The 23,173-nt window shown below is 32.9% G+C and overlaps 2 protein-coding genes across 2 annotated transcripts; both read left to right on the forward strand.

Moving 5' to 3' along the window:
- Positions 1 to 8,085: 8,085 nt before the first annotated feature.
- Positions 8,086 to 10,276, forward strand: LOC112638476 (proto-oncogene tyrosine-protein kinase ROS-like). The gene is made up of 6 exons (XM_025410304.1): positions 8,086 to 8,103; positions 8,255 to 8,396; positions 8,959 to 9,052; positions 9,192 to 9,512; positions 9,722 to 10,024; positions 10,270 to 10,276. The coding sequence occupies exons 1-6, from the start codon at positions 8,086 to 8,088 to the stop codon at positions 10,274 to 10,276; spliced, it is 885 nt and encodes a 294-aa protein (XP_025266089.1).
- A 439-nt stretch (positions 10,277 to 10,715) lies between these two features.
- Positions 10,716 to 16,218, forward strand: LOC105255159 (protein sevenless; the record flags this gene model as incomplete). The annotated part of the gene is made up of 6 exons (XM_025410305.1): positions 10,716 to 11,731; positions 12,181 to 12,197; positions 14,334 to 14,438; positions 14,624 to 14,841; positions 15,114 to 15,587; positions 15,843 to 16,218. Coding segments are annotated over 6 exons (2,178 nt in total), but the record flags the coding sequence as incomplete, so codon positions are not given.
- Between the last annotated feature and the right edge of the window lie 6,955 nt (positions 16,219 to 23,173).

Below are 23,173 nucleotides of genomic sequence, written 5' to 3' on the forward strand. Positions count from 1 at the left end.
TCCGATAAATTGCCGAATTTGCTTGATCGTTCGCGGTTCCGGCCAGTCGGCTACTGCGCTAACCTTTTCGGGGTCTGTACGGATTCCTTCCTTGTCTATAATGTGCCCGAAATATTTTAGCTTATCTACGCAAAATTTGCACTTATCAGGGTTCAGCCGTAACGATGCGCTTTAGGGGGTGCACAGGGTGCATCGTTACATTCTTCTATCTTTAGAATTTCTTCATCCTTTTCCAGGGATGGTTCCGGTATCGCGTTGCGACTTAAGGCGTCGGCATTTGCGTTTGCTCATCCGGCCTTGTGTATGATTTCGTAATCATATTCTTCGAGTTTTAATCTCCATCGGATTAATCTCGATCCGGAGTCGTTTACATTGAACAAGCATATTAAAGGTTTATGGTCTGTGATAATCTAAAATTTTGTTCCATATATGTTGTGACGTGACGCTTTTTTTTTAGCTCCGTCACGGTTGCCCTGTCGAGGGGAAATAGCATGCGCGGGGTCGTCTCTCGCGCCTGAAAGGGAACCAAAATTAATTATAATCCGATCATTTAGATTTATGTTAGCTTGAATGTAAGATCCGTGAATAGGGTGCGGCTACTGTGCGCGCGTACAATTGGCGATACCGTCAATTGTATATGAAGGTCCAGCGAGATACCGAGAGGGGAGGAAGCCATATAGGAAGATACCGAAGATGCCGCAGGAAAAAAAGGTCATGTAATGAGATCCCGCGCCGCAGCTAGTCATAATTCTGCAAAATATTAAAACCGAATAATTTCAGATTAGAGAACGGCGGAAAATCCGGACGACGGAACTGAAAACAACCTCCCAGGCGGCCGACTGGGAAATGAAGAGGATTCTGAAAAAGACGAGGATACGACCTGGCCAGCCGGTCCCGTCTACAAGGATCAGAACTACCGTCAGATACCGTCGCACGTGGATCCTGGGCCCCTGCGCAAGGGCAACGCCGTCCTACAGCTGTGACTCTGAAGGGGGCGGAGAATCAACCCCCCGATTTCCCTGAAAATTGACGGAATTCGCGGAAGATCGGCGCGGGATCCGAGGGCCTCGCGAAAGCAGTTAATATTCTTCACTATTCGGTGAGCGTGAGTCGAGGAACCCCGTTCCGAGAATCCCGAGGAAACGATCCAGCAAGAAACCGCCGACATCGACTCTTGTAAGCCGCCGCACAGGTAGCATATTTATTTTCGTTCGGGATCAGCTGGCGTCACCGTTTCGAGATACCGTCGCAGGGCGACGACCATACCGTAGAGATTACTGCGTAAAGTCTTTGCACTTGTACCGTTAATTACAGGACGCCAGCTGTCCCCGGGTGTCGTAGATTTGTCCCTCTCAGGGGGATTCGTATCGACAGTCACGTGCCGTACAGTCAAATACCGTTTCGTATCGTCAAATATTGTATCGTGTCGTTTAATATCATTTATGTTACCGTTACATTCTGGGCCAAAATTCAAGTCCTAGCGTGACGTGGCAATTTTGGCCGTTTAGTATCGCGTACCGAAAAGCGGGATTTGCGCGGAAAACTTCTTCGCAGGCACGGGTTACCGTAACTTAGAAAAACGGCTCCGCAAGAATATTATTCAATGCGAAATCTGCGCCGAAATATATATTACCGTTATCATCTATTTGAAGATTCTATTGTTCGAATATCGAGTCGTTATTGCCGAGTATAAAAGGTCGCAATAAGACCGTTGAATAAAGTAAACCATTTCCGCATAAACATCCTTGGAGCTACCGTTAAGCATAGCCTTTGTCTTCTGTCAAATATGTATTGTGCAATATCATCGCCGATTACCGTATGGGAAATTCGATTTGATTCATATCGAAATTTTATAAGATCCGTCTGCCGGCAAATCTATACTAAAATTATATTCATTTGTTATCTATTAGTCGTCATCAGCCATTATTAATTACCTGCTTTATAAGTTACCGTTAAAAAGCACATATAGTTTGATTCGATTTATATCGAAATTGTACACGAGGCTAGTGTCTCCGAGTCTGTTCTGAAATCATACGGGTCTACTGTATTCTGATCGTAATTCGGATCTCACAATTGATTGCCGCTGGTTACCGCTGATTATTGTGTAGAACATAATTTAATTTATATCGAAATCTCTTAGCGAGGCTCATGCCTCGGAGCGTGTTCTGAAATCTGGCGTAATATTGTCTATCGAATGTTTAAGATTAACTCGCCGTAAATTATTAAGTGATTCTCCTTACCGTGATCTGAAAAATATTCAAAATACGCGCCTCTCCTTGTGTTCCTATCCCTACAACTCTCTTACGCTAGTTGTAAGTATTGCGTTAATCTCGATATTATCATTCTCTCTTATACACGTAGTCTTCGCGCTATCGTTCTCTCTCTCGCACGCGTTGTCTTCGCGCTGTCGTTCTCTCTTTCGCGCGCGCTAATTGCAAGTCTCGCGATATTATCGTTGTCTCTCTCGCACGCGTTGTTTTGCGCTATCGTTTTCTCTCTTTCATATACTCGTTGCTCACTTACCTTTACGTCGTCCTTTTCCCACCTATGCGTCATCCTTGTCCCACGATGATGACATCCTCGTAGCATTATCCTTTCCCACACGTAGCGCTGTTCTTCTCACACCACCGTCTTCTTTCCGCGGATCCCCCTTCACCGCGCGGACCCCCTCGTCCATCGCTCGCGCCGCTGATCCCCTTCACTGCGCGGACCCCCTCGTCCATCGCTCGTGCCGCGGATCCTCCTTCACTGCGCGGATCCCCTTGTCCATCGGTCGCGCCGCGGATCCCCCTTCACAGCGCGGACCCCCTCGTCCATCGCTTGAGCCGCGGATCCCCCTTCCCCGCGGGTGACGTCACCCACCGCACGCCGCGGTTCCCCTCGCGCCTCACCCCTCCTGAAAGGACCTGAGTTAGAACTCTCCTTGTATACCTACTCCCAAATATCTCAAAAACTGAGCGCGGCTGACAAAAAATGTTTCAGACAAAAGTTGTATGATTTCGAAGGGGACATAAGATGGTGCCATTAGTTTGATCTTGAAGAATCACTTGAAGGTCACATGAAGGTCACCTCCAATTTTTTAAATGGGATACCCTATATACTTTTACATATTCTTGTAAGTTATCTCGAGAGCTTTCCAAAACACTATAATTAAATTAGTTTTCATGAAGTACTTTCCAAATTATGAGGCTTGAAATCATTTTTTTAATTTTACATGAACCATAAAATATCTTGTAAAATATTGATTTTTCGATTATTTTACCATAATACTTTTATGTACAAAATAATGAGAGAAATCAATTGATGTAAAGAAAACACATAATTGTTTCGAAAAAAAATGTAATTTGTAATTAACAATTACATTTCTTTTCTTAAAAACTATGTGTTCTTAATAACTATGTGTTTTCTTTACACCAGAGCTGTCCACGTTTTGCACATTTCGGCCGATTTCTGTGAGTCAACGTTTATCGCCTCGCACTTACGTCTCGAGATCTTAACAACGAGCTAGCTAACAACCGTAATTAAGAAGCGCGACACTTTACTTCAGGTACGGCTCATCTATAACGATGTTGTTCCCTACGTTCTATCTATCAAATATTATACTTTAAAAAAATACGCGAGTTTTTTAAAATCTTTTTAGATAATTAATTCAAAATGTATAACAATGTTTCAATTCCCAATTATTAATTACATTAATAATAAAATATTAACATTTGACAGACGGGATAGAGAACGGTATCGCGTTATAAATGCGCCGTATCTGAAATGTTTTGATTACGGTTGTTAGCTGGTTTGTTGTCAAGAACTCGAGACGTAAGGGGGGCGATAAGTGTTGACTCACGGAAATCGTCCGAAATGTATAAAACATGGACAGCTCTGCTTTACACCAATTGATTCCTCTCATTATTTTGTACATAAAAGTATTAAGGTAAGACAATAAAAAAATGAATATTTTATTAGATATTTTACGGTTTATGTAAAATTAAGATATTATTTTAAGTCTCATAACTCGAAAAGTACTCAATGAAAAAATACTTTATTATAATGTTTTGGAAAGCTCTTGAGGCAAGCTACAGGAATATGCAAAAGCATATAGGGTATCCCATTTAAAAAGTTCGAGGTGACCTTTACGTGACCATCAGGTGACTCTTCAAGGTCAAAATATATATATATTTATATGTATGTATATGTACATGTATGTATATATGTATGTATGTATATGTTTATATGTATATATATGTATGTATATATGTATATATGTATGTATATATAATTTGAAATTAATAAAAATTATTTTTTATTTAGTCTATATTAGAAAAGTGAAAAATATGTTTCCTTAACTACTATATTTTAAAAACGTTTTTATAAAAACGTTTCTTATTAATGTTTTACGATTAAAAAATATTGGCTACGTTTAGGAAACGTATATAAAACGAATGTGTGCTATCTTGGGCATCATAGCATATCTTAAAGTTATTTATTGACGACAGCCATATGTCATAAAACGTTTCGTCATCTATTGGCAATTAATAATTAAAGGTTAACTGTCTATTTGATATCAATGCTGGCTTATTGCAATGCAGCGGAAATTAAATCAAACTTCAAATTTTGAAAATATTATAGTTCTAAGAAATGATGTAGAAGAAATGATATATCGAATCCAATAAATATTATTGTGATATATATTATCTAACTGATATAAATAACTTATTGATAGTTAACGAAGAAAAAATTGTAGATGAATATGCATGTATTAATACTTGAATGTTTGTTTTCTTACGATATTTATTAGATATTCAACATGTGTATTTTTATATTTTATACATTATATAAGATCTGCACACTTTCATAAACGTTAACACACAATTGTAATTTTCTTTTTAAGCTTTTTTTATATTATGTTTTGGAGCTTTTTCTTATTTCAAACTGTACATATAAATCTTTATACGAGTACATACATATATCATTGCTGTGGAGGGAATAAATTTTTATAAATTTATAAAATATTTTAAAATACGTTTATTATTATGCATGAATTTAAAAAGAGATCATTATAAAAATACTTGTTTAATTATTCTTAGTTATTCTTAACAAACAGTATTATTCTTAATTATTCTTAACAGAATGTTTCTTTAATAATATCAAAATATTTTTGAAAATAAAAATGTTGTATATCATTTAATATATGAATGCACCGAATAAGTCACAAAAGGAGACCAGAACATTACAAAATTATTTTCAATTATATTTTACGTAATTTAAGTATTTATCACTTTTTTGGAAAAAGTAATTGATTTATAGCAGGAGAAAAAAAATTTGATTGAATGCACTAATGCACACTACATATAAAAATTGTCGTATATAAATTACAATAGTATAATTAAAATAATAAAGTAATTAATATTATAAGTTTTTTTGTATTATATTATATTATATATTATATTATATTATGTTAAGTTAATATTAAGTAAAGTTATATTATATACGTTATTATATTATAAGGTCATTCAATGCAAATAACAATAAAAATAACTGATACAATTATTTTAGTTATTTATGCTATTGGAAATTTATAATTATTTATACTAGAACTACTTTATACTAAAAACGCTACGTATTGATTCAAACTGCATTATATGAATATCACAGAAAACATATAAATCACTTTTTAAATCCATTATTACTTTTTTTATAATCAGAATATCTTTTTATAGTAAACGTTTATAGTAAACGTGCCTCTTAGACGTGCCAAAGAGAAGATACTCAGAAATAAATTAATATAAAATGTTTATAATAAAATCCATTAAACAATTATATATACATATAATTATTTTTATTTATACATAGAATATTTATACATATTTTTGTTTTTTATACATATTTTATACATATATAATTTTATACATATATAACTTTTTTGTCAAACAATTTTTAAAGATTTTAATTCTTTTTGAAATAACGCAAGTATCACTGTGGAGAAAAATAAATTCTAAACGGGATGCAGCTAATAGGACATCATGGCAACACATGATCAGATTGAGCATTCGAAGTCAGTTACTATTGCGATCGCTAGCCAAACACACTACCGCGTTTCTTATCGTTTGATTCAAACTGCATATGAATATCATATGAATATCACAAAAAATTGTGTACAAATAGCGGATTTTGAAAAGCATACGTAGTAACACAATTGTGTGTAGTAACACAATTGTACAAACCAATTGTCGTAATCACATATTTAATAAAACTAAAGATATAGTAAATATTTAAGTGAATTCGATTACATTCTGCGTGTGCTTGAATATCACTGAAAATGTTACAAAATCTATAATTCTATAACTTCTGTGATTGTTTGTAATTTGATTATCCTTTTATCGACGTTTTTCTACTATAATATTAATGAAAAAAGAAAGCTGATAATAATTATATTCCTGTATTCGCGATATAATCCAATGAATATGTATCATTTTGCATTGTTTCATTTGTTCTCCTGAAAAATAGAAATTATTTACTTACTAAGAATTCCATAATTTAATCTAAAATATATACTGTGATCGTGACAATAAAGAGAAATCTATAAACGTAATATTAAAAGATAATAACTTGCGATTCGTTAAAACTGACTTTTAAGGAATTTGTTGAAAATATATGTATATATATGAATTAATATCAATTCGATTAACACATCAGAATTTGTTGAGTGAGAAAAACAACTAACTGACGATTCAACGGAAACCGATTGAGTGCAAACGTTTACGAAAAATGCAAATTATGTTTGGAACAATTTTATGTGTTTTATTGAAAGGTTTAGTACTGACAAAGGCAACTATCACGCCAAAGAATTATATCACTTCAAACAGCCTTCAGAAAAAAAGTATTTCCATTTATCCGGATTTAAATTTCACGCAGGTAAGAGATATTTTACGTTTGATTAAAAAACAATTGAATGTTATTGCAGTTAGTGGTGTAACTAAAAATGAATGATAATAAATTATATATTCTACCTATAATAGGATAAGATAAAACATAAAGCAATTCAATATGAAAGTAAAAAGTATGTACGATGTTGTAAAAATAAGAAGGATTAAGTTTCGAAATTTTGTTTATAAATGAATGTTATACAGTATATTACATTTAATTAAAACGGTATTTTATAATTTGACTATATTATTTTGTCTCACTCTCTCTTTATACATATATAATTATTTCTATTAATTTTAAAAATAACAAATAATTTTAAAAATAACAATTTTTAAAATTAATGAATTTTTCTGTTCTTCTATTATATTTATCTGCTACATTAATATATACATACGATGGCACTTCAACAGATTTTTATGTTATTTTTCTTCAATTTTTAAAATTTCTTTATTTTTCTAAATATTTATAATAATATTTATTGATATATAGTAAGTTTTATATTAATGTAGATTTTATTTTATGAAATTAATTTAGAAAGTTAGTATCATTCCTTTGTGTTAAGGATAATTATATAACGGACTAGAGCTACAAAATATCTAGAAAAATCTGTTTAATAAAAAAATCATTCATCAAACATTCTTCAAAATTGTATCTATTAACGCTAATATTTCGATCGACAATATATTCAATAATTATCGCTAGAATTTATATTAATTTTCATTGTACATATATCCATTTATATACAATTATATCCACATATTTTTATTGAGGGATTATTGGTTTATACTATCATTTCCAGGAAACAATATTTTTAACCTTTTTATTCTTGAAGTACAAACATTAATAAAACTTTAGTAATATCAGTAAATTTTTGAAAAGAAATATAAGTTATGGTAAAATTGAGAGGAGTTAACTAACCTATCGTGAGAAAAAATCAAATCGTTAGACAAAATTGTAATATTTTAATAATTGCAAAGGCTACACTTTCGCTTGTACTACTTGCTAAAAGTTGTTATGAATCCTTATTGATTCTCGTTAACCTATTGATTAATTTTCTTTTTGACATGAGTTATGTTCAATATACAAGATGTCTTAAAAAAGATAAATAAATTGATTTTACGATATGAATAAAACTATATTATATTAAACTTATATCATTTAGGAATGGTGTATATCAAACCGGTATTATTAGCAACCTAAGCAAACAAAAAATGAATGGCAATTTTTCGTTTAATTTTATATAATAATTTATATAATTTAGCATTAAAAGCACCAGAAACAACCACTTCAATGATACTCAATTAATTCTTTTCGTATGTTATATTTTATGAAGGATATTTCAATATCCGAGAAAAATGATGATCATATACTAAATTTCAAATCTGACCAGAGTCATTCTGATAGTACTGTGAGAAATGAGCGAGAAGTCGATGAAGTTACACTTGCAAACATTTCTATCATTCCAGAATCTATCGGTAAGTTGCAAAAAATGCATAAAACATTAATAACAAAATCTATGATGCAAAAATGTAAATATAATTTAAATTCAAGAGAGAGTTGAAATCAAATCTAAAAATACCTTCCAATAGTGAGAAGAATATAAATTCTAATTCCGTTCAAAAAAGAAATAGAAAAGCATAATACAAACATAACATTGTACATAAAAATTGTCATAATTTAAGGTAAAGTTAATTTTATTAATTTGTTACTCTGTTTTAAAGCAGTCGCAAATATTATACTTCTTCTGATTTCTTAAGTTATAGGAAATTTCCGAAAAGTACTTGTCACTTTATTAAAAGTTATTTATTCGTTTTTGCCATGAATTAACAATTACTTTTCTAAATCTTAAATGACGCAAAAAATTCTTACATTATTTTTTTAAAGATCAATATTGTGCTAATTTCCATATTCTGTAGTTTATATTTATTTTTTCTCTTTCCTTTATTTTCACATTAAATTCTTCTTTCTGATTTACTCAGATAATCCATTTAATCTTATATATAACTATATTAATATGTACGATCTCAAAATCTCTAGAAAACAGATTTAACAAGCCAACATCTCTCAGAGCATTTGTACAATTCGACAGTCAATTCGCAGAAAAAGTAAACGACATTTTTGTGACATTGAGGTAACAAATCTAAATTCTCAGTTTGTATTCTTTCATTTTTCTCTCTTTTTCTTAAATCCAACTACATAAATATATCAATATGTTAATTCTGTTACAATTTTCTTAAATATAAGATAGCTAAAATTTAATTTTTTTATAGATGGAACCAACCTGAATTTACCGATGAAATAATACAAGAGTACCAAGTGCAATGTTCTATCTTCGAAGACTTTAAAGAAACTTGCAACGATAAAAATATCACAACTACAAAATTGGAGCACACGGTGCACAATCTAACATCTAACACGACATATTATTTTCGAGTACGTGCGCATACTAAAATTGTTGCTGATCCTTACACGGATTTAATCAATGTGTCGACTACACATGAAAATCCAATACCTAAATTATTATTCACAACGAATCGAGGTATTGAAATATTGGACGTGGATTTAAACGTTACTAATTTCATAACATCAGAGTACGTATACTCATAAAATAAATAGTTATAATTATTATAAATTATGTTCAACACTAATTATTATAAATTATGTTCAACACTATAAAGTTAAAGTTATTATTATTATGCACAAGTTTATTATTATCAACATTATAGTAGTAATAACTATAAAATTAGAAATCTCAACTATAATTTTTTACTATACAATTATAGTTGGCTCTATTTTTCAGAAAAGTAGAATATGCCGCTTATTCGATACAAGAGAATAGAATTTATTGGATTGACAAAAAAAATCTAATGACATTGAAGATTAATGAAAATAATGTCACAAAAATAGCTAGCTTTGATAATGATCTATCTAATCTCTGCATTAACTGGGTAACAAGAAATCTATATTTCGAGATCAAAGATACATGGTCCTCTTATGTTGTAAAATTCGATTTAACAATGTGGGAAAGTGGCATAATTAAATTTGATGAGCTTTTGGAAACAAAAATTAATGACTTTACTTTACGTATATCACCGTCTATGGGGTACGTTTACTACCGCTCACCTAAGAAAATAATTTTTTCTTAAAGATTTATCGAAATTTGTAATTTTTCTATAACTTTACTTATGATCTTATAATTAAGATCATAAGTAAAAAATATAATAAGTTATTATATAATTATAAGAATTTCGAATTTTTACTACATACAAGTTTCTCTTTTTATTAAAATAATGTTTTATAATGAGTAAAATAAATACATATTTTTCAGAATTTTATATGCTCTATTAGACGATAGTACGCATACAGAATCTAATATGATGCAATATGATCTCGATGGAAAAATCAAGCAAATTGCTCGGATAAATAAACCCAATTGCCTATTAAATTATATAAATTCTCTTTATGATTTGATAATTGATAACATGAATAATGAAGAGCCGTTAATTTACTGGTTAGATAGAAATTGCCTAATTGTAACAGACATTAATGTTTCTATGTGCAATGAGATTTTAAACAGCAAACATATAACTGATGACACCTACTTCCGATCTATAACGATTGACAAAACAAACATTTACATTTTAGCAGACAATGAAAATGATGATAAATTGAATTATCTTCCATATATATACGCTTTGAAAAAGAAATATGCAAGTCTCAAGAGTGTAAATGCAGCCGAATATATTGAAAAGATAACAAAAAGCTTATATAAATATATATTTAAAATATACGCTTTTGATAAATCTTTACAACCATATCCTCCAATGAGATGCCTGACACCTGACGAAAAAGTTTACAATTTTGAGAATGTGAATGCAACGGCAAATAGCATCTTTGTGAATCTTCCGGAGCCGGTTGTAAAGAGTGGATGCAAAAAGTATAATTTACCAACTACTATATATACTATCTCTGTAAGCTGTCCATACAACAATCTCAACAAGTCTGAGAAATTCAATGTGCTGCGATATGTGACATACGAGCGATATTACGAGATTCAGAACTTAACACCATTTACGGAGTACAAGTTGAAGTTTACTTTAAGCAATTTTTACTTTGATCAATTATCAATAAATCCATTCGATTCGAATGTGATATCAATAAAAACTAATTCGGGCAAGCTTAATGCACCAGAAAACATAAGTGTGCTAGCTTTGACGCCTACTATAGCAGTAATTCATTGGATGCCACTCAAAAAAGTATACTGCGCGGCCGTGACCTACGAAGTGCATTGGAAGTCAGTTGCATTAGTGAATGGCACGCAACAAGAAGGCAAACAATTTATCAATGTGCCGAAACGTATGGTAGACGGCAGATTTTTCACAAAGATTAACTTGTCGCTATCAGTACAAGATTACTTGATATACGTGCGTGTGTATCCAATTAATTTCAGCGATTTCTACAACGAGAGTTTAAACAAGATCGTTCACATATACTCAGAACCAAACAATATTACTTTAAGCGGGGTCAACATAAATAGCATGAACATTTCATGGATCTCAAATATTAATCTGATGATCCTTTTTATACTAGAGTACAAAGATATTGCAGCAGAAAAGTGGCAAACAATGAATTATTTTGAAATGAATTATAACAATGAAGTAACATACCATGTCGAAAATTTACAATCGGGAACTTTATACAAGTTTCGCTTGATATTGAGATACCTCGAATATGAGGAAAATTTTATATGGCCGGCTGATGAAAGATTTATTTTTTCAACACTTGGTAAGCAAACGAAGATATTTTTACAGTACAATAAGATTGCATGGATATATTGAAGAATAATTTCATTGAAACATTGCAATATTGCAAATCGATTGCGAAATCCTGCTGAGTTATTGTTATAAGATTGTGATGAAGTTAAGTTGTCCGCTTTTTGCAATGAAATATTGTAGCAAGATTATAGTGTAATATAAGAAAAGAGTGCAATGTTATTGCAACCATATTTTTGCTTTTGATGGTTGAATATCTTGAAAACATTTAATTAAATTAAAAAGCTTCATATATGTAAATACAAATTTGCAATATCTATGATAATCATGTCTAAGATAATATATTGCAATATTGTATTTAAACATAATCATATAACATAAAATATTATATTTTTATACAAAATTACTTTGAACTCTTACTTACGAATCACTTTTTAAATGTTCTCTATACTCTTATAATGGGTACTTTATACGCATATATATACAGGGTGTATCAGAGCGACCGTATCAGGCTGGTATTTCGAAAAATACGCATTTACTTGAAAAATGTTCTGAACAAAAGTTGTAGGACTTTAAGGGGTGCATTACATAGCATGGTTAGTGTGACCTTGGATAGTGTTGTTAAGGACACGGAAAAATCAATTAAAAGTTTTTAAATGGAAACCCCTATTTTTGATTGTATATTCTTATAGCTAACCTCAAGAGCTTTCCAAAACACTATAATAAAGTATTTCTTCATTGAGTACTTTTCGAGTTATGAGGCTTGAAATCATTTCTTAATTTTACATAAACCGTAAAATATCTTGTGAAATATTCATTTTTCGATTATCTTACCTTAATAATTTTATGTACAAAATAATGAGAGAAATCAATTGATGTAAAGAAAAAACATAGTTGTTTTTAAGAAAAAAATATGTAATTTGCAATTAACAATTACATATTTTTTTTTAAAACAACTATGTGTTTTTTACACCAATTGATTCCTCTCATTATTTTGTACATAAAAGTATTAAAGTAAGATAATCGAAAAATGAATATTTCACAAGATATTTTACGGTTTATGTAAAATTAAAAAATTAAAAACTTTTAATTGATTTTTCCGTGTCCTTAACAACACTATTCAAGGTCACACTAACCATTCTATGTAATGCGCCCCTTAAAGTCCTACAACTTTTGTTCGGAACATTTTTCAAGTAAATGCGTATTTTTCGAAATACCAGCCTGATACGGTATCTCTGATACACCCTGTACATATTAATTATAGATTTAATTATACTAATTACTAATTATATCTTTATTTAAAATTATTATTATATAGTAATATTACATTATTATATAATAATTATTATTATATCTTTATTTAAAAGTTTAAAAAATCTGTTATAATTATATATATTTGCATGTGAAATATAGTATACATAAAAACGCATAGAAAAATATAATAGATATAATAGTATCTATTCTTCATATAATAAAAAGATATATCTTTGAAAATTAATATCATATTCGTGCATGAAGTGAGAATATATTATAAAATATATTGTAACATTGATTATAAAATGTTATCTATATTTTAATTAAAAAAAAGCAATGCTTATCTTTAGCTTAGAATTATATTTACTCGACTGATATTTTTATGTCATTATTTCATTTGATTTCTGCAAAAAAGTAAAATCCATCGCATATACAGGGTGAGGCATCTAAAACAGGCCACCTGAATAACTCCGTTGGTAAGCCGAATATAAAAAAATTGTTCAGACAAAAGTTGTATGGTTTCAAGGGGGATATATGATAGTGTCATTAGTTTAATCTTGACGAGCCACCCGAAGGTCACGTGAAGGTCAGCTCCAACTTTTTAAATGGGACACCTTATATGCTTTTGCATATTCTTGTAGCTCATCTCAAGAGCTTTCCAAAACACTACAATTATGTTAGTTTTCATTAAATACTTTCCAAGTTATGAGGCTTGAAATCATTTTTTAATTTTACATAAACCGTAAAATATCTTATAAAATATTCATTTTTCGATTATTTTACCTTAATACTTTTATGTACAAAATAATGAGAAGAATCAATTGATGTAAAGAAAACACATAATTGCTTCGAACAAAAAAATGTAATTGTTAATTGGAAATTACATTTTTTTGTTCGAAGCAATTATGTGTTTTCTTTACACCAATTGATTCTTCTCGTCTGAACAATTTTTTTGTATTCGGCTTACCAACGGAGTTATTCAGGTGGCCTGTTTTAGATGCCTCACCCTGTATACATATATATATATATATATATAAATATATTATTACATTATTTTTATAGATAAATTAAAGAGTGTTATAGTTTTAAAATGTTTTAAAAATATAAATATCATATTACTAATGTTTAATTCATACTTTGTTAATTTATATTTCTATAATGTTTCCGTAATGTTGCATTGCAATTTGTGGTATTGCATATTGCTGCAAAGTAGTTAGAACATTCTGTGCTGTATTGATGTTATAATATTATGTGTTAATTTTTTAAAATATGAATAAGCCTATAATTAAAAAAAATTAAATTTTTGTAATAAAATTATAAGTAAAAATAAATTTGTAAAAACATACACACACGAAGATATTAACATTATATTTTTGCTTAATATAGATATTCCGAGACCTCCTGGAATAATAGCCAAAAAATATTACTTATTATTGATATTAAGCTTTATCGTTATAGTTACTATAATCTGCGTCTACAACTTTTATCGTTGTAAGTATATTTGATTTAGGAATCGACTTGAATTATAGATTATACATATATATATCTGATATAATATCTAAAAATTTACTGAAAATAGTAATTTACTTATATAAAACTAAATGAATAAATTTACTAAGAAACAACAGATTTTATAATACATATTATTACATAATTAAGTCGAAATTTTATAACAGTGTATCATCAACGCAGAGGTAATAATGAACAATTTTTGTCTTCAACGATGAACGATATAGAATTGGCGATTCTACATGAAGTACCTTGCCGAAACACTCAATTCAATATGATTTACAGTCCTATGTTACATTATAATCCGGATGAATGTGCGATAACTAAAGTCGCATGTAAACAGATTACATTTACAAAACTTCTTGGTAGCGGCGCATTCGGAAAGGTAAAAATTAATTTTTTCAAAACAATGTTTCAAATTAATTTCTGAATCAACAAAACAGATATGTATTTTCCAATAAAGATATAATATAAATTACATTAATTTTTATAATAGATTATAAGTAATATAAAATTTAGATGAGACAACAAACGTGCACTTTATTATATATTTTTCGTTGAATTAATTAATATAAAGTAAAATATAATATTATTTGATATTAAACTATACATTTTCTAATAAAGTACGTATGTAAATTTGTATGAAATATTTTGCAGGTGTTTCAAGGAAATGTGGAGAACTTAGAAGGATCCGGCATAGAGATATCCGTTGCAATAAAAATGCTTCGAAAAGATGCTTCTTCAAATGAGAAAAAAAAATTTTTAAAGGAAGCCAAGCTTATGAATCATTTTCGACACAAACATATATTAAGATTGTTGGCCATTTGTTTAGATGGAGATTCTCCGTTACTAGTGTTGGAATTGATGGAAACTGGTGATCTGTTAAAATATTTGAGAGATTGTCGAAATTTGCAACCGTCAGATTCGTATGCTCTGCGTTTGCAGGATTTGCTCGCCATGTGCGAAGATGTTGCGCGAGGTTGTTGCTACTTGGAAGAGTTGCGTTTCGTACATAGAGATCTAGCGTGTCGCAATTGTTTAGTATCTTCGAGAAATCGCGAGAATCGTATCATCAAAATTGGAGATTTTGGATTAGCTAGAGATATCTACAAGGATGATTATTATCGCGCGGTAAATACAACTATTAAAGAAAATTAGTGATTAAAAAATAAATTCTTTTGGAAATACTTTTCATTTTCTTATCATAATAGTAAATAGTTCTTATCATAATAATATCATACATTGTTTCTTTAAGTAATATAGAATATAAATCGTTTGTATTTATATAAAGCAAGAGATAAACGAATGTTTTTTTCATTTTACACATATTCTAAAAATGAACAACTTGGACCAAAAAATTAAATTTTTGTTAAAATCTTATTTCAGAAAGGAGAAGGTTTGTTTCCTATTCGCTGGATGGCACCAGAATCTTTGACGATTGGAATATTTACTTCTCAAAGCGATGTTTGGTCATTTGGGGTATTAATATGGGAAATTACATCGTTGGGTGAGCAACCTTATATTGTCAAGACTGATGAAGAAGTGATAAATTATGTTCGTGCTGGAGGCAGGTTGCCGATGTCTCTTAACTGTCCGTCAACGTTGTACCAGTTGATGTTGCGTTGCTGGAGTACAGCGGATGCCAGACCAAATTTCAAACTTTGTCTTAGAAATATTATAGCAATAAGAAAGAACATAGAAGATACCTTACTGAGTCCAGTCGATATTATTTAGCCGATATAATTAAACTAATGTTTATCTTCTTTTCCGAACGATTTAATAAATCTTAATGTAGGAAAAATATTTCTAGAATATTTCTAAATTGATTTTGTTATTTAATATTAATATTAAATTTATGAATAAACATAAAAAACATTTTTTAATCTTACCTTCCGAAAATTTTAATTATTAAAAAATATCACACCATTTTTTATGGTTGTAAACAGCTGATATATTGATACTAATTTGTATTTTTGAGTATTTGTGTTTAAGTAATCGAAGCGAAATCTAATGGTTGCGATTATATTTGTTTGCAAAATTTAATTACCTTTCGAGTTATGTGAAATAATTTAATATTAAATTTTTGAATGTGAAATAATTTCTTAATTCTATATAAAAATTCTATATAAATTCTTAATTCTATATAAAAATTCTACACAGGGTGGCAGGGAATTTTTCATCTTAACGAAGTAAGGAGGTAGATTGGTTTAAATTAAGAAGGAAGAACTTTTATTGTTTTGTGATTGTCGCAATAATTAACGAAAAATTAAATAAAGAAGATCGGCCAATGCGCGTGACTAGAAGCACACGACGGCGAAGGCGGTCTGACTGTAATATAATGGCGGCGCGCGGCAAAGCGGTGATTGAGGAGGGGAGGTGCCTTCGCCACGCGCTTACATACTCATCGCTCCTCTCCTTCCCACACACACACGTCCACGACTTCTGCTTCCTCTTGCCTTTTAAAATTATCATTTTTCTCTGTCGTCCCTCCCCCTATTCTCTCTCTCTCACTCTCATTCTCTCTCACTCTCACTCTCTCTTCCTCTGCCTCCCTTACTCCTCTCATTCCACTGTCTCCTCTTACTTTTTTTTCTTTCTCATACACCATTCTCCCTCCCCTTCTTCCCCCAGAATCCACCCCACCTCTTCTTGCCAACTTTCCCCCCCATCCACACTCTACACCCCTCCCACACGTGTTCCCATCTTTCCATCTGCCTCTCACATAACCTACAAATCCTTTTGCCTTCTTCCTCCCAATATTTACCTTCTCTTATCTTATTCCCTAATCTAAACCTTAACACCCTCCTCCACCTGCTCTTCCCCCATCCCTTCTTTAGATATTCTGGTATTCCTTCCAGTTTTCTAACTTTGTATTATCTATTAAATCTTGATTCTCTTATTCTTCTCTCTCTCTCCAACCTTTGCTCCTTTCTATCCCTCCTGATCAGCTCTCCAAACCACCCATCTCCTTCCTCTCCATCTCCCTAATCTCCCATCCCCTGTCTTCAAAGAACCTCCTTTTCTCCTCCTCCCACTCCGATTCTGTCTTTCCCTCCTTTGCCCCTTCTCTCATTTCTTTCCAGCATAGTCTCGTTAACTCACTACCCTTCCCTTCCCCCAACCTTTCCTTAAAGCCCCACGCTCTCCTTCCCGTTCTGTCCCTTAACTTTCCCCTCTTAATTTTTTCTCTTACCATAGAAGTTCCCCGTTCTTTTCTTTAATCCCAGTACCCATTTCATGTATCTTTCCTCCAATCTTTCTATTCCTTCCCTTTCTTTCTATCCCCATATCTCTACTCCATAGCTCAGTACCGTCCATATTAGCTTATCGAATATTACCTAATCATAGTCTTCTACATCAGTCCTTATCAAATTTTCTCTTTCCTATTCTCCATACCTTATTCCCCATTACTGCTGCCGCTCTCTTAATCCTTTTCATAATGTGCGCTTCCTGTCCTCCATTCCTTTGTAGCGTATAACCTAGGTACCTAAATTTCTTTCTCTTTCAACCTTTTTCCTCTCTATTCTCCATTCTTTTTTCTTCATTCTATCTTCTTCCTTTTTAAATCTCATTATCTTTGTCTTATCTATATTCAACTCTAAACCTCTCCTCTCTATGTATTCCAGCAACCTATCAATCATGCTCCTCATTTCATCTTCTTCCTCTGCCAATAGTACTACATCGTCTGCATATGTCAATGTATATATCCTCTCCCCCACCAACTTTATCCCACCACACTTCACCTTTCTTATTTTCTCCTCCGATATCATTATATTGAATAACATCGGACTCATTGGATATCCCTGTCTTACCCCCCTTGCCGTCCAAAAACTCCCCCCTGTTTCTCCTCCTGTTCTCACCTTACTCTTCGTCTCCCTTAATACTTCTTTCACTCTTTCTATTAAACCTTCTCTTATCCCTCTTCTCCTCATTGTCTCACATAGTACCTCTCTGTTTATCATATCGAACACCACCTTCAAGTTCACAAAAAGTGCCACCAATTCCCCCTTCCCTAGTTGCCTACCTATTAAATAGTTCATAACATAAATATTGTCCATTGTCCCCATATCCTTCCTGTCTGATTCCGCGGAATCACCCCCTTTTCTTCGCACTCCTTCTTTATTCTTTCCGCTAACCCCATCATATATACCTTATATATACCTTATATAATACCGCCATTAACGTTACCCCTCTATATTCTTCCACTATCTTTCCCTCTCCTTTCTTTATAATTGGGACTATCACCCCCTCTTTCCATCCCTCCGGCCACCCCTCTCCCTTCCATACCCTATTGCAAAAGTGCCATTCCCAATCTATCACATCCTCTCCTCTATACTTCAATACCTTTCTCGGTATTCCATCGCACCCGGCAGCCTTCCCATTCTTTAAACTTCTCGACCGTCTCCCTTATTTCCTCTCTGCTTAATTCCCCCTCCCCATCCTCACAACTCCTGTTCCCATTTCCTCCCACCACTCTGTGATCTACCCCCCCTCCCCAGTAATCTCATAAAATAATCTCTACATTCCTTTTCCTCTATATTCTCATTCTATACTCTCTTCCTCTTTCTCCTACCTCTATTTACAATCTCCCAAACGTCCCTCTCACTTCTTACCTCCTCTGCCTCTTTTTCCCATCTATCTTTTTCCTCTCTTTTCTTCCGCTCACACAACTCCCTATATTCTTTTTTCTTTTCCTTATACCTTTCTTTATCTTCTCCGTCCTTTCTCCATCTTCTCAGTTCCTCTCTTACCTCTCTCTTCTTATCCTCGCATTCTTCATCCCCTCACCCCCTTCTAATTATTTTTCCTTTTCTCTGTTCCTCCTTTCCACTCTCCCTTCTATCCAAATCTCCACGGGTGATGATCTGAGTCTATTTTATCTCCTATACTCATTCTCTTGATTCACCACTCTCACCTCCTCATCTCCTATCATAGTTCATTACTGTACAACCTTTGCCCCCCATAAATGTGTATTCCTCTTCCTCATCTCCACTCATATTTCCATTAATAATGTTCCATCCTTTTTCTTCTACCAATTCCACTAACTTCTTCCCGTCTCTATTTATCTTATCATCCTTCGAATTTCTTCCTTTCTCACTTCCCGATCCTCCCTCCTCTTCTTCCCTTACCGCTCCTTCCTCCCTTCCTGTTCTCGCGTTAAAATCTCTACGTATCATTATTCTACACTTCCTTTTCTTCCATATCCTTTAGTACCTCCTCCACATTCCCCTCCACATATACTCCTATTATCCTTCACCTTTCCCTCCCCACTCTCATTCTTTCTTCCATTAATCTCTCCCTTCCTGATTTTATCTCCTGTCTTTTCTCTATTAATTCCTTTCTTATCCCCATAGTTATTCCTCCCATTGCCCTCCCGTTCCTACCTCTCTTTTTTGCTAATTGCTTCCCCCATTTGTATCTTTTCAGCAGATTACCTTTTATCATTTCCCATCCTTTCTTCTCCACCCACGTCTCTGACAACACGATCCCATTTCTCCAATCTCTTCCAAAAATTCCTATTCCCTTATTTCTCAACCCTCCTACATTCCAAAACGTCACCCTCCATTCATCCTTACCTATCTCTTTTCTCCCCGCCCCTCAATTTTCCGATTACTCTCTTCCCCACTTATCTTTCTTCCCCTTGTATTTCTCCTCTTATCCTTCCTTTTTCATCCCTCAGCACCTCTTCCTCCTCATCCCACCTCCGTCACCGATTCTCCTATCCTTATTCTCCTTCTTCTCATATAAACTCTTCTTCCCTTCGCTTCTTCTACTCCCGCTATCTCCCTTAGCTTCCATCTAACCCTCCTCTCTTTTTATGACAGATCCTCCGAATTTCTCTCCCTTTTATCTCTTAACTTCTTCTTTTTCTCCATCACCTCCCATTTTTGTTCCTCATTTCCTAGCCTAACTAATAACATCTCCCTTCCTTTTTCTTTAATCTCTCCTATCCTTTTATCTCCTCTACCACCACTTTCCCCCCCACTCCTAATATCTCCTCCACTACCTTCTTTCTATCTCCCTCTCTTACTTCCACATTTCTTACTACGTTCCTCTTCTGCTCCTTTTCTCTAATATCTAACCTCCTTTCCAACTACCTTATCTATTATGTTGTTCCCTCCTATCTCGCTTTGCATCCTCTCTTTATTAAAGCTATCCTCCTCCCTTTTTTTCCTTTTCCAGATTTTCTACTCTCTTCTTCATCTCCTCTGTATTCCTCTTCAACTCCTCCTTTTCTTCCTTCCATTCCCTCCGTTGCTCTTTAAACTCCTTCCACATTTCCTCCATTTTCTCGTTTAGCACTCTCTCTTGCTCCTTAAATTCCTTTTTTACTTCCTCCTTCTTACTTCCTCTCTCCGCTCTTTTCGCCACTTTCTCAAAGCCATTCTTCATTTTATTCATTCACTCTTCCCTCTCACTCTTCTCAATCCCCTTCACCGGCGATCTCTCTATTATTTTACTTTTTTTAAAAATCTCCTCCTCTCCTTCTCCACTCCTCTCCAAATTCTCTCTCTTCCACAGCTCCTCCAAGCACCCTATACTCCCCCTCTCTCTTTCTCTCCTTCCTTCCTCCATTTCCTCCCACTCTCTCTTTTCTCCCAGTCTCCATTTAAATCGCGCGCGCTTCTCTCTACCTCTACTGTATACTCTATGTCTATCCTGTGCCTCGTTGTTTCCTACCTACTCACTGTATATGTTCAATGTCTACCACCCACCTTTCCATATTCCTATCTATTATCCGTCTACTCTATACCTTTCCTCCTGTCACACCGCTTCCCTTTTCCCTCTGATTTGTCCCTATTCCAGCCTTCCCTTTGTGCCTTTTATACTCTCTCATCCTCTCTCTCTCTCTCTCTCTCTCTCTCTCTCTCTCTCTCTCTCTCTCTCTCTCTCTCTCTCTCTCTCTCTCTCTCTCTCTCTCTCCTCTCTCTCTCTCTCTCTCTCTCTCTCTCTCTCTCTCTCTCTCTCTCTCTCTCTCTCTCTCTCTCTCTCTCTCCACTCTCACACTCCACCCTCTCACTGTCACCGCCCTTCTATAGATCCCACCAAACCCTTCACAATCACTCTTGCCCACTTTCCACGTGTCACTTAATAACGCATCGGAAGCAGAACATCTTACCTCAATATTTTTATGCACAAACAATAAGAGGAATCATTTGATAGAATAAAAACACAGTTGTTTTTAAGAAAAAAATATTTAATTTGCAGTAAGCAGCTACAGCTATTTTATTCGAGATATAAACAACTTGGGTACTCCAAAATTTTATATCTTACTTTTATCTAAAGACCTTTTATACTGATTTGCATTACACTTTTTTTTAAATTATTCTATTTTTTTATATCGTAGAATATATTAAAAGACGAAAAAATTAAATAATATTTTTGCAAAATAAAATAATTTAATATATAAAATGAAATTAATTTAAAAATAAATGTGAAATATAATATTATATATGAAATATAATACAATATATAATACAATATATAATACAATATATAATATTATAAAATAAATTTTAAAGAAATTTTAATAAATATATTGTAATTATATAAATTTATATTTTATTAAAAAGTCACATTAAAAGATAAAGAAATAATATAAGATAATATTATAATGTATAAGATTAATAATACAAGATTATAAGATAAAGATAATATGATAAATTTTAAATCTATATATTTAAACAACATGATAATTAAGTAACGAGCACCAAGAGCCTACAAAACGCGGATGGCAATGCGTAAATTATTACGAACATTAATTGTTCGCGAATAATTTTTAAGACATATGCACATATGCCAAGTTATAGATTCTCTTGGTTTGAGACTTCTATAACACCCCCTTTACCCCCCTGGAGAGATGTAGACAGGAAAAATCGGGGCGAAGTCGTTGAATCGGGAATCGAACCCGAGTCTTTCGCTTGCCGGGCGACTGCTCTTACCACTGAGCAGTCGCCCGGCAAGCGAAAGACTCGGGTTCGATTTCCGATTCAGCGACTTCGCCCCGATATTTTTCCTGTCTACATCTCTCCAGGGGGGTAAAGAGGGTGTTATAGAAGTCTCAAACCAAGAGAATCTATAACTTGGCATATGTGCATATGTCTTAAAAATTATTCGCGAACAATTAATGTTCGTAATAATTTACGCATTGCCATCCGCGTTTTGTAGGCCCTTGGTGCTCGTTACTTAATTATCATGTTGTTTAAATACATAGAGCCGAATTATATACCAATTTATTTAGAACTACACGTTGAGCTAATTATCGTGTTCTCATTATTTCCACCGATTAATAAAAACGTACAGGAGAAGTGTCGGTGTGGGGCTGAATTGCTCAGTGGTAAGAGTAGTCGCCCGGCAAGCGAAAGACTCGGGTTCGATTCCCGATTCAGCGACTTCGCCCCGATATTTTTCCTGTCTACATCTCTCCAGGGGGGGTAAAGGGGGTGTTATAGAAGTCTCAAACCAAGAGAATCTATAACTTGGCATATGTGCATATGTCTTAAAAATTATTCGCGAACAATTAATGTTCGTAATAATTTACGCATTGCCATCCGCGTTTTGTAGGCTCTTGGTGCTCGTTACTTAATTATCATGTTGTTTAAATACATAGAGCCGAATTATATACCAATTTATTTAGAACTACACGTTGAGCTAATTATCGTGTTCTCATTATTTCCACCGATTAATAAAAACGTACAGGAGAAGTGTCGGTGTGG

Source organism: Camponotus floridanus, unplaced genomic scaffold (assembly GCF_003227725.1).
Source record: "Camponotus floridanus strain SB8 unplaced genomic scaffold, Cflo_v7.5 scaffold307, whole genome shotgun sequence".
NCBI classification, from domain to species: Eukaryota; Metazoa; Arthropoda; class Insecta; order Hymenoptera; family Formicidae; genus Camponotus; species Camponotus floridanus.